Source organism: Salvelinus sp. IW2-2015, linkage group LG23 (genome assembly GCF_002910315.2).
Source record: "Salvelinus sp. IW2-2015 linkage group LG23, ASM291031v2, whole genome shotgun sequence".
NCBI lineage: Eukaryota > Metazoa > Chordata > Actinopteri > Salmoniformes > Salmonidae > Salvelinus > Salvelinus sp. IW2-2015.
The window spans coordinates 43173064-43187775 of NC_036863.1; the positions used below are offsets into that span (position 1 = coordinate 43173064).

The 14712-nt window shown below is 41.2% G+C and overlaps 1 protein-coding gene across 1 annotated transcript; it reads left to right on the forward strand.

Moving 5' to 3' along the window:
• Nucleotides 1–1595: 1595 nt before the first annotated feature.
• On the forward strand, nucleotides 1596–14432 carry cnot6a (CCR4-NOT transcription complex, subunit 6a). Its single transcript, XM_023967676.2, has 12 exons — nucleotides 1596–2019; nucleotides 5744–5865; nucleotides 6017–6203; nucleotides 7435–7520; nucleotides 7789–7890; nucleotides 8120–8188; nucleotides 8348–8505; nucleotides 8724–8878; nucleotides 9078–9232; nucleotides 9341–9574; nucleotides 9667–9869; nucleotides 10071–14432. The coding sequence occupies exons 2-12, from the start codon at nucleotides 5754–5756 to the stop codon at nucleotides 10281–10283; spliced, it is 1674 nt and encodes a 557-aa protein (XP_023823444.1). The 5' UTR covers nucleotides 1596–2019; nucleotides 5744–5753; the 3' UTR covers nucleotides 10284–14432.
• The last annotated feature ends 280 nt before the right edge of the window (nucleotides 14433–14712 follow it).

Sequence of the window (14712 nt, forward strand, 5' to 3'; positions counted from 1 at the left end):
ATTAAAAAGTGAGAGCAAAACCCTAAGGTGACAAGTTAAAAGAAGTTTAGAAGCTCAGTGCCTCTATAGTTGGTTCTTCTATCCCATTCCCTTGACAATGAACATCACTCTCGCTGTTTTCTGTATGAACACACTAAGTCCTTTTGATAGACACTATAGGATTTTGTAATGTCTGCTAAATCTGTGCCTCAACTGTTTGTATTTTTTTTATCCTGTAATGATATCACCCACACCTACACCGTAATCATTCACTTCCTTGTCTTCCTTCCAGCAATGTATTTTTTGACAGATGAACAAAAAAAAAGCTGATTTGATGGAAAAAATAAGCCAAACAGGGTTGGGGTTCATTCCATTTAAATTACAATCAATTCAGAGAGTATACTGAAATTCAAATTCATGTTTTTCCCCTATAATTTCAATTAGGAGAAAATTTGAATTTGGTTTACTTATGAAGTGCCTAGAATTTAAATGGAATTGACCCTAACCCAGAAGCCAAAACATATATATTGTGTCCACTGACCATAATATCTTCCTGTATAGCTCTTCTACCATRCTATTACACAAGCTTGTATCTTTATCTGACAGGCAACTGATTTTAAAGGATTTAGAACCTCCATCTCATGCAATCACATGAAATACTGGTAGCATTTAATCAGGGAGAATAACTAACTTGCCTCTCGCTCAATCTGTTGTTTTACTGTCAGATTTTCATGCTTTTGATGTGATCCTTATTATTGCAGATATCATTATCCACAATCTAACTTTAATTGTTTTCTGGAAGGGTGTGGATTGGCTCTGCTGTAATTTAAAACCACCTAATCACAGGCTAAATGTACTGGAGAAGRTCACTCTTTTCTCAAACTTTAACCAACTCTGAAAAAGTACCTCACCCCAAACAGATCCATAAGTAACCTTGTTAATCAGTGAAATTCTGAGTAAAGTCTGAGAAAGTCGAGAGGGAGGAGAGAAGCCCTAATATTATGACTTTTCTATCCGCATCTAACAGAAGAATCCCTGGAAGATCAGGCTAAGAGTGGGCCTAGAGATGAGCAAATGTAAAAGTAAATATTGTACCACAGTCAGTCTTGGAGATATTTGGGCGTTTGTATCGTGCTCTACTAGCATGCATGCTGCTGTAGGACGATATGACAGAGAACCCAGAGATTCTCCTCCACACACACACAGAGAGCGAGAGGTGTGGTGCAGTAGGCTCAATACTCCCACACAGGCATCGTTGTACCTTACCAAAATGCCAGCGGTAAAACAAAATGATKCATCACATACTACCCTTGAGATTTGGAATGATAAATTAACCAGACATTCAGATTTTGCTGAGCATGTATCAGACTTTATGTAAAAGGTGTCTGGGCATATGGGCTTGGGAATTGACAGACCTTGTAATTAACAACATCATCAGGTTACAATTAAAAATGCAGAATATAAAAATTTGTTCAGAATTAATGTTTTTGGCTTGATGGATATTGCACAGCGCTGTCAGTTCTACCATCTGCGGTTCTCTGCTGCTCCCCACTGGGGCCCGAAAATATTGCAATTATCGTGAGAATAGGACTTTACAGTTGCTATTGCACTGATTTGGTATACAGTAACCTAGCTACATTTATTTAGCATTACTTTGAGTTTGTCGCAAGTTTTATGCAAAGGGGATTGAAATGTACTACAGATTAAATTATGTATTAGGCTTTACGATTTTTGAAAACTTAATTTGAAGACTCAGAACCTGTAAACTGTTACACTGTATCGGATGTCCACGAGTTGAATGAAATCATTTAATTCATTTGATCCATGTTCACAACCCATTTTGATGGGAACAACAACCGTTTTGTATGTACCACTACCAGCGTAAACTGTTCGGAAGCAATTACGACGTTGTTATCACAGACCACAAATCTAACGGACGCCATGATTCTTGTTTTCGTTCAGTGGGTAACAGCTGACACGAAGTGAATTAGAAACAAAGGAAACGCGCACTCGCCATAGCTGACTGGTATGCTCATACAGGTAAACCATCAAAATCTAATTTAAAGATACACATTTGTTTAAGCGTACGAAAACAACGTCGTGTGTTTTGTGAGATGTATTAGCTAGCATAGACACCCCACCAGTCAGTTAAATTAACCGAGTTAGCTAGCTAACCAAGCTAGCTAGCKAACAATGGGTACCTAGCGCGCTAGCTGTCAAACTAGCTATCTAAGCTCAACTAGCGTTTTAGTTAAAGCAAATTAGCAAAACGTGCAAACTCACGAGGTCACYTTTCCTCGTTGTTAATTATTGATATATGTTGCGCTAACTAGACTTTGAAGTCAACTAACGTTAGCTAGCTAGAAGTCGCTGTACTTACGGGGATTGACGCTTTAGCTAAATACATTGTCATCTAGCTATCAATTTATCGTCTGCCTGTGTTCTGTGTGGTTTAGTAAATTAAACGTCGAATATCTTAAAATAAACTAATTTAGCTAACGTTAGATCATAGTTAACGTTTCCGGACGTTAGTTAGATAATTAAACGAGATCAGACTATAATTTGAACGTTACTGTCTGTACCCAGTATGAAAATCAAGTAGAATGGAATAGCCAAAGAGAGCTAGTTAGCTATCATATTTGCTAACGTTTAGTTATTACACAATTTTCGTTTGGATGTTATGTGGTTAATGTTAGGTATACAATGCACATACTTAGTTAGCTTACCACTAAGTTACCAACTAACGTTAGTGCAGTTAGCTAGCTAACGTTACAGATATCAAAACTCAAAATGTTCAAAACAATAACCACTGCTGAAAAGGGATTTATGCTAACGTTAGCTAGCTACAGCTTGTTTGTAGCTAGCTAGCAAGATCAGCTAGTTTGACTTCAATGATTTATTGAAACAAATGTTTGAACGTGCTAACCACAGTATCAACACGAGGACAAGTTGTTTGAGAAAGGTACAGCGATTTTCAGGAACATCCTATTTTTGTCATTACTCGATAGCGCTACTTATCAAGTCTGCTTTTGTTGTGCTTTTGTGGTCGCTCCTAATTTAGCACATGTAGAGCTTGCTGTGTTAGTACAGCCTTCATGTCCCTGCCTGTGTCAATCTGTTCATGTCCCAGTGTTAATCTGAATGTGGCAAATGTGCAAAACAAAAAGTAATGAGTGGCGAATTGTAATAACTTTAGGCTAAACACAGATTTTTTTTTTTTACTGGTTTGTACATATTTGGTTAGGAAATAGGAAAACGTATTAGGAAATGTGTTAGACAAGTGGTTCCCAAAATGTTTATAGTCCTGTATCCCTTCAAACATTCAACCTCCAGCTGTGTACCCCTTCAAACATTCAACCTCCAGCTGTGTAGCCATGGTCAGCGCACTCTGAAATGTTGTTTTTTGGCATCATTGTAAGCCTGCCTCACACACACTATACAATACATTTATTAAACATAAGAATGTGTGAGTTTTGTCACAACCTGGCTCATGGGAAGTGACAAGGAGCTCTTATATATGACGAGGTCACAAATAATAATCATTTTGCTCTTTATTTAGTCATCTTACATATAAAACCTTATTTGTTCATTGAACATGGCGAATAACTCACCACAGGTTAATGAGAAGGGTGAGCTTGGAAGGATGCACAACTCTGCAATGTTGTATTGGAGAGAGTCTCAGTTTTAAATTATTTCCCACACATAGTCTGTGCCTGTATTTAGTTTTCATGCTGGTGAGGGCCGAGAATCCACTCTCACATAGGTACATGTTTGCAAAGGGCATCAATGTCATAACAGTGTTATTTGCCAAGGCAGGATACTCTGAGCGCAGCCCTATCCAGAAATCTGGCAGTGGCTTCTGATTTAAGTTAAAGTTTTACAGAATGCAGACAGAGAAGAGCTCCAACTTCTTAATCATAGCCTCAGTTTTTCCCGCACATTGAATATAGTTGCGGAGAGTCCCTGTATTCCTAGAATCAGATCATTCAGGGAAGAAATAACATCACCCAGATAGGCCAGTCGTGTGAGAAACTCGTCATCATGCAAGCGGTCAGACAAGTGAAAATTATGGTCAGTAAAAGAGAACTTTAAGCTTGTCTGCTCAGATCATTGCATAGTGCAGAAAATACACGAGAGTTCAGGGGCCTTGCTTTAACAAAGTTAACCATTTTCAGTGTAGTGTCCAAAACGTCCTTCAAGCTGTCAGGCATTCCCTTGGCAGCAAGAGCCTCACGGTGGATGCTGCAGTGTTCCCAGTGGTGTCGGGAGCAACTGCTTCCACGCGCGTTACCACTCCACTATGTCTCCCTGTCATGGCTTTTGTGCCATCAGTACACATACCAACACATCTTGACCATCAAAGTCTATTTGATGTCACAAAGCTGTCCAGTACTTAAAAAATACCCTATCCTCTTGTCCTGGTTTCCAGTGGTTTGCAGAAGAGGATGTCCTCCTTAATTGACCCCCCCCATAAACGTAACGGACATATACCAGGAGCTTTGCCAGGGCCGCCGCGTCTGACTCATCCAGCTGTAACGCATAGCTTGTATGCGCACTTGCTTGTACGCGAAGCAGTAATTGTTTCAAAACATCTCCTGCCATGTCACTGATGTGTCATGAAACAGTGTTTGATGAAGGAATTGTCTGTGTAGTTTTTTTTTGGCCTTTCCCCCAGCATTGTCCCAGCCATATCCACAGCAGCAGGAATAATTAAGTCCTCCACAATAGTATGGGGCTTGCCTCCTAGCCACTCGSTAGCTCACCATATAAGACGCTTCTAGCCCCTTCTTATTAATGTTATCTGTTGCTTTTATATATGTCTTACTACTCAAATCCTCTTAATTCTCGCTCAAACTCCTGTGGCTTATTTTTCAAGTTGGCATGTTTTATTTCTAAATGTCTGCGCAAGAGTGAAGGGTTTCATCGAGTTGTGAGATAGCCACAGTGTGTTATGTGCAAAAKTACTGAGGAAAGGCACTACTCCCAATATAAGTGAACCCCAAACCAATGTAGTTCTCATCATATTTGCGCCTCTTCGATGGTCCAATGTCCCTGTCTGTTGTCCTGTGCTTTCCCGGGCAAGGGGGCAGTAGCTCTTCGGCTGCATCAAATTCACAACTGTCCGTGTCCATGCTAGCTGGCCTTACAACAAATGTAGAATTACTGATGCTATCATTGGATATGCTCGTGGAAGCAGAACAACTTGCGTCGTCGACAGGTGCAGGTTTAGTATTGCTGGTAGTAGCAGTACTACCAGTAGAGCTGGTATGGGTCTCTATGGACGCGGCCTTACTTTTTTTTAAAGCATTTATCCATTTTTCGAGCAAACGGAATGAGCAGCAGCTACGGTTGGCTTTATAACGGACCGTTAGTGGAATTCCTGCGAGAGAGTAACAGTTAATGTGATTGGATGTTAATTGACTAAGCTACCTGTGTTTGATATTGTGTTGTTATTTCGCTGAACACTAGATGGTTCGGGGCTACTCAGGTGAGGGGGGGGGAAAACTCACCCAAATGTATAGCCCCGTTGGAAAATATAAATGGACTGTTTTTGAAAATGTGAAGGTAAATATATATTTTATTTGGCGTACCCCTGACGGCATTGCGCGTTCCCCAGTTTGGGAAACAATTAGTCTTACACAGGTTATGTCAGTCAATCTCTAGGATGTATCTAAGAGGGTATGGTTTCAAATCGACCATGCAATGTTTCTGGTTCAACATTTTGTTTCAAATTGATCATGCAATCTGTTTTTGTGTTTTTCAGTATTAYAGGGATGCCCAAGGAAAAATATGATCCGCCAGACCCAAGGCGGATGTACACAATAATGTCCACTGAGGAGGCAGCCAATGGGAAGAAGTCATACTGGGCTGAGCTCGAAATTAGTGGTGAGTGCTGGTGGGGGGGGGGGGTGGCTTCCACATGTTGGCCTAATAAGTGTATTCTTTATTTCCATTTAAATTGAGTAAGGCTATTTCTGTACTCCTGTTTTCACTGAGTCACTCTCTTGTCCCCTGGTTTCCCCACTTGTTTCGGCAGGTAAAGTGAGGAGTCTGAGCACCTCATTATGGACGTTGACTCACCTCACTGCTCTTCACATCGGCGATAACTCCCTCTCTCGTATCCCGCCCGATATTGCCAAACTTCAAAACCTGGTGTACCTGGACCTCTCATCCAACAAGATCAGGAGCCTGCCCGCCGAGCTTGGCAACATGGTGTCTCTCAGGTCAGTCATAGTGCAAGTTGAATTGTGTCCATTGTAGGCTAAGTGTTGTTTACTCTGCTAGTTTGGAGAACCGACATTGCTGTGTCTTCCACRTGAGAAATTATTTGCACTAAAAGCTGATGATTGGGCCTGTTAAAGACAGGAGTTTGCTGTTCTTCAATAGCGTAGTAATTTAACCAGGTTTCTATTTAATTTAAACCCTTTCACAGTTCATGCTTCAAACCTTTTTGTTTTGAGCTATTTACGCTATAATTGGAAGTGTTAAGTGTGTTGTTCATCTAATCAACAATGCCATTTCAGCATCCCTAGGGGATTTGGGCTGAGAGCACATTCTATAAAGTAGACGGATGAAGAGCCATTTCAGCCTCCCATGCGTGGTATTAGACCTCTGTTCCCCACTGTGATTGAAATTGGTAATAGCTAGTTACTCTGTTTCAAGGAAATGTATGTTTTTGTTTGTATCGTTCTTGTGTATGCCCTCTCCTGCACCTGTCCCTCAATGACAAATTGCTCATTAACTGGCTGAGTAGACATGGAAATGGCCTGAACAGATACTTATTGATTGACATGCTGACTAGACCGGGTGCGTGCACCATCGCGCCCATGTTGATTTTGTCCATCCACACCAGACGCAATCAGGACACGCAGGTTAAAATATCAATACGAACTCTGAACCAACTATATTAATTTGGGGACAGGTTGAAACGCATTAAACATTCATGGACATTTAGCTAGCTAGCTTGCTGTTGGTAACTAATTTGTCCTGTGATGTCAACATTGGATTGTTATTTTACCTGAAATGCACAAGGTCAATTTTTTTCCTGTATCATTGTAGAATTTTGAGTCACACAAAATCCTGTGTTCTCTACTCCGACAATTMATCCACAGATAAAAGGGGGAACCTAGTTAGTTTCTAGTAATCTCTCCTCCTTCAGTCTTCTGTGGACTTTATATGGCGGTTGGCAACCAACTTTAAGGTGTGTTTCCGCTACCGACTGGTGTGTGSACCTCAGTTCATCTTTCAATCACCCACGTGGGTATATGTTCCTAAAAACCAAGTTCTATTTTAGCGCCTTGCTACGCAGAYGCTTGTTGATGCGCGCAGCAGTTTGGGTGAAATGGAGGAAGCGGTCACTTGTGTGAATACTTGAATGTTGTCTTCTGAATCTTGACCTATTGYGCTCTACTGTCTCTAGCCTTCTAAAACATGTCTGTCTTACCTCTTCCACAGGGAACTTCTTTTAAACAATAACCAGTTGCGGGTTCTACCTTTTGAGCTTGGAAAGCTGTTTAAGTTACAAACACTGGGGTTAAAAGGTAAGCTTTCCCTGATAGTCATTACGTTTTGGCATCGAAGTTGATTATTTGAAGCTGGTCTTTCTGTTCATGGAGTCTTAAACTTGCATGCAGATTCCATTGACCCTGCGTTTTCAGTTTTTATAATAATCTGTTTATGCTGATTTGGTTGCACATCCAATTGWTTTCTAGAGTAGAAGTCATAGAATGATAGATGTCATTGTTTTCATTCTGTATCATTGAATCTGTGTAATATCTAATTTCTTTACACTGTGTCCTCCTCCTGCAGGAAATCCACTTGCACAAGAAATATTGAACCTCTACCAGGAGCATGATGGCACGAGGAAACTGCTCAACTACCTTCTGGACAATCTGGCAGGGACCAAACGAGGTAAGTTCAAATACAGGAAAAGCATATTGTTGTTTTGAATTGAGTGAGGTAGATAAGTTATTATTTTCTTTGAAATTTGGTGAATGGAATGACTTGGGTCTGTCAGTTGATCTTGATGATCATATTCAAGTGGTCACTATGAAGTTGTATTTACTCTCCTTTGAATCACTCATAATGGTATTTTGGGGAGCAGTGTAACGATTACTCATTTTCCCCCTCTCTGTCGCAGTCAACTCCGAGCAACCCCCACCCAGATCATGGATTGTCTTGGCCGAGCCTGACCGGGCACGAACAGCAGGTAACTAACTCATCCACTGTTACAAATCACTTGCAACACCTATTCAAAGTCGCACACATCAACACAAAGAACATTGTGTGTGTGTTATTGATCATGTTCGGAGCCCTAATGAGAGACTGTAGCATAATCTCATGTCTGCGTCCCTCTGTCCTTTTCTAGCCTTGTTTTCTGTGATGTGCTACAACGTGCTGTGTGATAAGTATGCCACGCGCCAGCTCTACGGCTACTGCCCCTCCTGGGCCCTTAACTGGGAGTACAGGAAGAAGTCCATCATGCAGGAGATCATGAATTGCAACGCTGACATCATTAGCCTACAGGTGGGCAGACAGATGCTGATGCGATTTGATACTGAAAGTTACAATGAATTATAGGACACATGCGTGGGACAATCGGTCTAGTATTTAAGGCGTTGTCTTACGTCAGAGAGCACGTGTTGCGGTTGCGATGTCGTCTCCATAGTTACAGGTCATACACTTTGAATAATGCACCTTCAAGATTAAGATGAACCTGAATCGTCCTGGTTTTTGCTGAACAGGAAGTGGAAACAGAGCAGTACTACAACTACTTCCTACCGGAGCTGAAGGACCAGGGTTACGAGGGCTTTTTCAGCCCCAAGTCCCGCGCCAGGACCATGTCCGAGTGTGACCGCAAGCATGTGGACGGCTGCGCCATATTTTACAGAACCGAAAAGTGAGTTCACGCCACACTGCCACCTGTCAGTCTTGATTAGATCATGAGTTCAAGTATGTTTAAGACATTTGCTCTGAATATAGTGTTTCAGAGGTGTAATGATTCTAAATTCAGCCATTACAGAAAAGCCTTTTAAGCTGTCCCAGAGGCAGCACAGTGCACTCACCTKTCTCTTCTGCCTCTCCTCTCTGCTGTCTAGGTTCAGCCTGGTGCAGAAACACACGGTGGAGTTCAACCAGCTGGCTATGGCGAACTCTGAGGGCTCAGAGGCCATGCTCAACAGAGTCATGACCAAGGACAACATTGGTGTGGCCGCTCTTCTAGAGGTGCGCAAGGAGATGATGGAGCAGTCTGGTGAGTCTTTCTCAGACTACACATACGCCAGCGAAAAAGTATTAATTCCATATGGCTTAAATGTTTCCATGTCAAAACGCTGGTGTTGTCCAATGTGTGTTTGTCTAGTGGGGAAGTCTCTGCACGGCATGGAGAAACAGCTCCTCCTGGTGGCCAACGCCCACATGCACTGGGACCCGGCGTACTCCGACGTCAAGGTGGTCCAGACCGTCATGTTCCTGTCTGAGGTGAAAAACATAGTGGAGAAGGCCACGCGCAGCCTCAAGCTCTCCTCAGTCTCCGGGGAGACAAATGCCGTCCCACTCGTCCTGTGTGCTGACCTCAACTCACTGCCCGACTCTGGTGTGTACTGGGTCAGCTGAAAATCGAGTGCGTGTACTCTACTGTAGTGCCTTTTCTGTAATTCCTGGTGATCTGTGTGTGTCTGCGTGCAGGTGTGGTGGAGTACCTGAGCTCGGGCGGAGTGGACAGCACCCACAAGGACTTCAAGGAGCTTCGCTACATCGACAGCCTGACCAACTTCAACTGCAACGGCAAGAATGGCACGTCCAACGGCAGGATCACCCACAGCTTCAAGCTGAAGAGTGCCTACGAAAACGGCCTGATGCCTTACACCAACTACACCTTCGACTTCAAGGTGAGACTGTCACATTCATGTCTTCCCTCTTCTGTATATYGCTCTTTTTGCGTCGGTGTAAAATTTGTGCTCCTCAGTTGTTTTGAGCTGTTCTAAAAGACTTGGGTTATTATGAAAGCTTGGGTCACACCGGTGAATAATTTTCTCCCAGCCAGGGATGTGAATGTATCGCCATCTAACGTGCTTTTCCTCTCTGTGCAGGGCATCATTGACTACATCTTCTACTCTCAGCCTACGCTCAATGTGTTGGGGGTTCTGGGTCCTCTGGATCCTCACTGGCTCCATGAGAACAATATCAGCGGCTGTCCCCACCCCCACATCCCCTCCGATCACTTCTCCCTGTTTGCACAACTGGAGCTGCTCCTCTCCTACCCGTCATCAGTCAATGGAATCCACCTGCCAGGGCGCAGGTAGTTCTCCGAGCCACAAGAGGGAGCTGTTGCTCCAACCTCGTTCTATTTTTCCTGCAAAGTCGACAAACACATTCTGTATCAATCAAAATACAATAATAGGAGTGGGATATGGCCAGCATTTTTCCCCCATGGATTTTAACTGAAGCAAAAGTTCACGACGATCTCAACAATACGTCTTTATAACATTTTCTGGGCACAATTTAATGTTGTATATTTCTTTCACACCGTATCCCACGTAGCAGTCCTGGGTGTTTCGTTTTTACGTAACCTGCAGATAAATTGTGTGGCAATACCATCAGGCCCACAGGGAGTGCATGCATCTGTAGAGTATTTTCCCACCTCTTATCACCAGTGAGAGATTTTGTTACGGGGGGATTCTTCATGTCAAAAGCAAGAGCTGGTGACTAACGGCGAGTAAACTGTAGGCTATAAAAAATAGTTGCACACTATATTAAGGGTAATTGATTGTGTAAACCAACGTTTCGGTGTTAGTACCACAGTGCCGAAATGTTGGTGGTTTACCCAATAAATTACTGGGAGTGTGTGTGCGTATGTGTATATACACACACACACATATGTATGTGTGGCTCTCTTTATATCCTATAGGGATTGTTCATGTCACCACAGTCCAGTCAGAGCAAGCGGCAAAATCTCAAGACGCCACCAATCAACTAGATAAACCCACAAGGCCGATATACCAGCTTTAACCAGAATCAGTCTCAGCCGCTCCAAATCCATTCCCTAGCATTGCCGTATCTTGCCATAAAGAGTGTAGTAGGTTTGGAGGTGCTGGAGAGAGCAGGCCAAACGGTGCACTTTTGCACTCGCTGCTTCTGAGACCACCTCTCCGGGTGCTAAAAGCCTGTCCTCTAGCTCAGCGGCTCCATTTTATACTGAGTGGCGCAATCGCTCTGTGCAGCTAAAGCACAAAGGCATTTTCAAACCTCCTCTTTGAAAGACTACTGTAAAATGTCTATTTCAGTGTATGATGCTAGGGTGATAATACGTGTAACTTATCTAGACTCATAGCATTAACACCTCGGACTGGTTCTGTTTTTTATGGCCTAATCACAAATCTGAACATCATCGCAAAATTAAGCGACTGCCTTTTTAATATTGCAATGCAATTTTACCTTAGTCACGTGCCATAGAGCCATTTTGAATCTAGCATCAGATATAAAAATGTTACAAAAACCAYCAGTCATTCACTGGGAATGACCTTTAGTGATCCTTAGCAATGGGGCTTAGGGATTTGGAAAGGGAAAATGGTCACAGTCAGTCTGACTTGGCAGCTTCCAAACAGGTTGTCTTATGCCAGAGACCCCATCTCTGACCCCATAGCTGTGTAGCCAAATGGAATTGAGCAGGGGCCAACTTGCTTTAAATAACCCCCCCCCCCCCACAAAAAAAAATAATGCTCCAACAGACAGATCTGTGGTGCTGTCTTTTAGGCCAGTAGCAAACCTTCCATTACAAAGACATCCACTCTTCAATCCAGGGTTATTCCTCTCCATTACTAATAGCTATTTGTTTGATACAGGAACTTGGGCTAAAATTGATTGTATATGAACTGCAGAAGTCCTAATACACTGCATTATTTTGTACCTGTAAGTATGGTCAGATTTGGAGAAAAATGATTGTATTGTAAATTAAGGCTAAATTTGTATCCATTTTAATTGTTTAAAGTTAAGAAAATGTAAAAGACCAGCTTGTACAAAAAACGAAACAATAGAGGTTTTTTCAGGTTTCCGCCGTTGCAAGTTGCACTTGACCAGGTTACATTTTCCCGGTTTAACCACTTTTTTTAAATTGAATGCATTTCAGAGGCAGGTTTCTGGCTATTTTCTCACATCTGTCTTTGGAATTTGCAGTAAAACATAAAACGTGCCTCCCTGATTCTGTTCTCTAATGCACTGCCAGTGCTATCAGTGAACACCTGAACAGCTTCCTATTTTTCTCAAATTGAAAACACCGTTAGAATATATATTTTTTTTGTATTAGCTATCAAACATATTTTCTCCTTGTCTCACTTAGTTGATATTTTAGAGTAATCGGGTAAAGTGGCTGTTTTTGCTGGGCTTTAAAAAAATGTTCAGCTTAAACTATAAGCCGCTCTTGTCTCTTAACGTGTTTTTAGATCGGTTTTTATCATGTCCTTTGTTTTGTCTTTTCGAGGAACCCGATCATGCAGAGGTCCATACTTGGAAGCCTCCCCCTCTTCCTCAGTCTAGTGTAAAATAGTTGTATCTAGGGCCACTGACTCCAACTCAGGCAATTCTCTTAAAATGTTGTTTCATTTTTGAGGTGTTTTCGTATGTCTACTGCTAGACCACAGTGATATATTCTATTGTCTCTAGTGCCATTTGATGCATTCTACTTCAAGGCCAATTGTTAAGTCCACTTATATACTGTACAGGAAAATATCAAGGTAAAAAATGAACTAAAGGGGGCATAAAATGTTATTCATAAATATTGCTCTGAGCTTGTTGTGAGCCAGCGCTATGGCGTGGCCCAGCTTGTTTCCTAACCACAGTAAGATCAGCTACATGAAAAAATATGATCAGTTTTAAATTATTGATATTTTCTCTTAAGGCCAATTTGTGTGTTTTGTTGTGCTCTCCTGAATTCAGTTTTTTTTTTATTCAATGGATTGACAAGCACTTATTGTAGATCACTAGTGCAGCTACTCATGTGGCTTTTTTTTAAATGATACTTTTGCTGTTTTGTAAACTCGAATTTTTTTATGAATTTTACCAAGCAGGAGAAAACGGAAAGGGTTCCGTCTTGGTCCTTTTTGTTGTCCCTTTCAATTTTCCACCATCCTCTTTTGTTTTACATCAAAATCAATGTATCTGGTTAATTATATTAGATTGCTGATGGTGTTGTAGCTAAAAATAGATTTTTTTTTTGTAAATTGTGAATAAATTGTATCATGTTTCCTTTCATGAATTGTTTGTATCATGACAAATGTATGATTGGTTTGTCTCTTTTCGCATAGTTTTTCTTTTGTAATTCTCAAACCAAATTTATTTTTGTGATAATGTTGGCACACTGAATTATAGATTTATATGGTTGCTAACTTTTGATTTAAGAGAACATGATTTGAACAGTATTTTAAACAATTGACAAACATCCTAGAGAAAACAGTCACAGATAAAAGATTTGTCATTGTCACCAAATGATATTCTCCAACTTTTAGCTTTATAGAACCTTGTTATCGGATGTGGGTTTTGGTTAGGTAGAGTATGTCGGGTAGTAGCCAATGTTGACGAGATGGCTGGTGTAAAAGACTCTTTGCTTGTAGATGTGCAGCATTTTGAGGTTCCACTGATTTTAGCCAACATTTATGACCATTTGACCCAYACATTATTCCCCTGCTGTTTGATCTGTTGGCAGACCCTAGACTAGAGGGTGGGAATGGAGATGTTTGGCAGGCACTAGTCACGGCCTAGTTTACTAACATCATTTAGGCCCAACTAATCCCTGGCAATGTAGGTATCTTGCCTTCACCTCTGTTACGTTTGATAACTGGTGCATCTATGTCCACCACAGTCCTAGTTCATAGGCAAAATATGAATTTGATGTGACTTTCAGATAATTGGCACTCAGTCTTTATGTATAGTTTACCCAAACTTGGCAATAATTAAAACATTCAACTTTTTTGACTTTCTTGTTTTGTAATGCTTTGGCAGAATTTACAATTACCTGTCTTTTCCATTTGAATCTGTCTCCTTTTCATGGACCTTTCTCAATCTGTTTACCGTTCTCTCTTAAGTAGAAGTAGTAATGCAATGGTTAGGTTTGTGGCCAGCTGAAAGTTAAGTGTATAGAGGTAATGTGTCACTATGTAATGCACTGGACCAACTCTTGTTTACCAGTTATGGAATACCAGCAACACACTTGCACAATGTTTTAAAGAGTTATGTATTTGAAAAAAAATATAGATATATAAAACATGGCAGCTGTTTTTAATGTAATATTAGGACATGTACAGCAACCTAATGGTAAACCATGGTCTTCATTATTTCACTGTTATCCTCTAGTCTTGGTTYTCTTGAGTAGTTGTGTTTATACCAGGGTCAGCTTGTTTCCTTTACACCTCTGTATTTTTTTTCCTACTTCTGGTTGACTATAAAATTCTATATCTGTTTGTCTTTGTGTACTGTATTTATTGTGTGCGTGTCCTACACCCGAGTGAGTGAATCAATGACTGTGTGGTAATCTCTCATGGACAGATAAAACTGTTGCCACAAAGTCATAAACCCAACCCCTTTTCTTCAATTTGTCTTCTTAAAATTTGATTTTAAACCTAACCTTAACCACGTCACACTGCTAACCTTATGCCTAAACCTAACCTTAAATCAAGAACAAAAAGCACATTTTTGTTTTCATGAATTTTAAAAATCTAGCCATTTTTTGAGTTTGGCTGT

What these genes read in the sequence shown, in the direction of transcription:
- cnot6a (XM_023967676.2), top strand. Translation starts at nt 5,754, where the DNA reads ATGCCCAAGGAAAAATATGATCCGCCAGACCCAAGGCGGATGTACACA. An exon ending in GGCAACATGGTGTCTCTCAG is followed by an intron (nt 6,204 to 7,434) that starts GTCAGTCATAGT and finishes CCTCTTCCACAG; the next exon opens with GGAACTTCTTTTAAACAATA. An exon ending in ACAAACACTGGGGTTAAAAG is followed by an intron (nt 7,521 to 7,788) that starts GTAAGCTTTCCC and finishes CTCCTCCTGCAG; the next exon opens with GAAATCCACTTGCACAAGAA.